At 45.2% G+C, this 2,982-nt stretch overlaps 1 protein-coding gene across 1 annotated transcript; it reads left to right on the forward strand.

Annotated features, from left to right (window-relative positions):
* The first annotated feature begins 2,164 nt into the window (after window positions 1–2,164).
* On the forward strand, window positions 2,165–2,674 carry LOC110892382 (uncharacterized mitochondrial protein AtMg00810-like). The gene has a single exon (XM_022139548.1). The coding sequence runs from the start codon at window positions 2,165–2,167 to the stop codon at window positions 2,672–2,674; it is 510 nt and encodes a 169-aa protein (XP_021995240.1).
* Window positions 2,675–2,982: the final 308 nt, after the last annotated feature.

Below are 2,982 nucleotides of genomic sequence, written 5' to 3' on the forward strand. Positions count from 1 at the left end.
AGAGTCAATATTCATGGGCAATGGCAATAAAATTCCAGTTATGGGTTCGAGATCCGCTACCATACCCACATCATCTCGACCATTACACCTAAAATCCGTTTTGTTTAATCCCAATATCATTAAAAATCTCATATATGTGCGTCGCTTTAACATTGATAATAATACTTCTATTGAATTTGACCCGTTTGGATTCTCTGTGAAGGATTTCAAAGATGGCACGATCCTGAGTCGTCACAACAGTATCAGTGACCTCTACCCGCTCACTTCCACTGCTTCCGCTACCGCTTGCTTTGCTTCAAATAAAGAATCTCCAGTTTGGCACAATCGACTCGGATACCCGAGTCAACCCATCATGGAGTTTCTTAATTCTAAGCATTTTATTTCTTACAATAAACCGCATTTACCTTTTCTTTGTCAGTCATGTCAATTATCCAAACATAAACGTTTGCCATTTGTGGATTCTACAACTCGTACTTTGTTACCATTTGCTATTTTGCATTGTGATTTGTGGACATCTCCGATTTTGAGTCATGCAGGTTACATCCTAACAAAATGGGAAGTCCGAACGCATGATTCATCACATTAACGAAATCATGTTTACCTTACTCACTCATGCCAAACTACCATCTACCTTTTGGGTCGAAGCCCTTCACACTGCCTCTTATCTACACAACATTCTCCCCACAAAATTGCACCACTATCAAACACCCACATCCTTACTTTACCTACGCCAACCCAAGTATGACCATCTTCGTGTGTTCGGGTGCCTTTGCTATCCGAACCTCTCATCCACTCGTCCTCACAAACTCACCCCTCGCTCCTCGCCGTGTGTCTTTCTTGGATATCCAGCCAATTATCGCGGGTACCGTTGTCTCGATATTTCAACCTGCAAAGCAATTTTTCGTGCCACGTCACCTTTGACGAAACACAATTTCCTTTTGCCAACCCATCTCAACTCTCCCATGTTCACTCGTTTCTCGACCCTTCCCCCTTAATTTTCACTCAACCTATGCCGCATACCAACTCGCTTACCACACCACTTACTCCCCCAAGCCCCTTTAGCCTGCCTCACACGTCAGGCCCATCGCCTGGCCCACACCATACATCAGTCGACCCTTCTAACCCTTGCAGCCCACCCCTTACTTCAAATCCACCAAACCACCCATCTAACACCTACAGCCAAATACCTGATTTAGGTCCCCATCATTCATCAGGCCCACAACCCACATCCTTTACCACCCATCCAACTGTCACGACAAACCCAACCCCACCCTCACCTCCTCACGTCACTTCCACACACCCAATGAAAACTCGGTCGCAATCCAGAATTTATAAACCGCGACAACCGATGTCTCTTAACACCGAAACATCTCCTCTCATCTCTCCTTTGCCCAAATCCCATCTAACCGCTCTCACCGACCCAGACTGGAAAGTTGCCATGGCTAACGAATATGAAGCTCTAATGGCAAATAATACATGGGAACTTGTACCGTGACCTATGGATGCCCCCGTAATTCGTTGCATGTGGCTCTTTAAACATAAGTTCCACGCAGATGGAACGTTGGAAAGACACAAAGCGAGGCTAGTTGTCAATGGTAAAAGTCAAATCGTGGGAGTTGACTGTGATGAAACGTTTAGCCCGGTGGTTAAGCCAACTTCCATTCGCACCGTTTTAAGTCTTGCTACATCCAACGCTTGGCCTATTCATCAGTTGGATGTAAAGAACGCATTTTTTCATGGTCATCTCAAAGAAACAGTGTATATGTTCCAGCCACCGGGTTTCACCTTCTCTTCATATCCCAAACATGTGTGCAAACTTAACCGCTCACTTTATGGCCTAACACAAGCCCCAAGGGCTTGGTATCAACGGTTCGCCGGTTACATATCCAAATGCGGTTTTAAGAGCAGCATTTGCGACACTTCCCTTTTGATATATAAAAACGGTGATCAGATGGCGTATTTACTTTTATATGTGGACGACATTATTCTCACTGCCTCCAATGACTCCCTGCAAAGAAATATTATTAACTCATTATCCACCGAGTTCAACGTGACCGACCTTGGTCCTTTGCATCACTTTCTCGGTATCGCCGTTCATAAACAACAAAATGGGTTACTCCTTTCTCAATCAACATACGCGGCGGATATTCTTTAGCGAGCAAACATGTCAAATTGCAAAACAGTTAGCACCCCGGTTGAAGTCGGCTCAAAACTGAGTGCTACTAATGGTACTCCGTTTTATGATAGTTCTTTATACCGAAGCTTGGCTGGTGCTTTACAGTACCTTACTATAACACGACCCAATATTTCTTATGCAGTCCAACAGGTGTGTCTCTTCATGCACGCTCCACGTGAACCCCACTTTCAGCTTCTCAAAAGAATCCTCCGGTATATCAAGGGTACATTATCACAAGGTTTGCTCATCACGCCGTCCAAGTCTACCAAACTAACGGCTTATTCAGACGCTGATTGGAGTGGGTGCCCTGACTCTCGGCGCTCGACATCCGGCTATTGTGTTCACTTGGGCGACAACTTGATTTTATGGTCCTCAAAGCGCCAACCCACCATATCTCGGTCTAGTGCTGAAGCCGAATATCGAGGGGTCGCCAACACCGTAGCCGAACTCAGCTGGATCCGAAACCTACTGCTGGAGCTTCATCTCCCAGTTCGCTAAGCTTCTATCGTCTACTGTGATAACATCTCCGCTGTTTATCTCGCCGAGAATCCCGTGCAACACCAACGAACAAAACACATTGAACTTGACATACACTTTGTCCAGGAAAAAGTCTGCCTTGGTATTGCTAAAATTCTTCATGTTTCGGCTGACTACCAGTATGCGGATATCTTCACCAAAGGCCTACCGAAGCATCCATTTCAACGATTCCGGTCCAGTTTATGCCTTCGAGCTCCTATGGCTTAAACTACGGGGCACTGTTAGTCAATAATATCTTTCGATATTATTGGCTTGTATCATGCCAAATA

Source organism: Helianthus annuus, chromosome 6, assembly GCF_002127325.2.
Source record: "Helianthus annuus cultivar XRQ/B chromosome 6, HanXRQr2.0-SUNRISE, whole genome shotgun sequence".
Taxonomy (NCBI): Eukaryota; Viridiplantae; Streptophyta; class Magnoliopsida; order Asterales; family Asteraceae; genus Helianthus; species Helianthus annuus.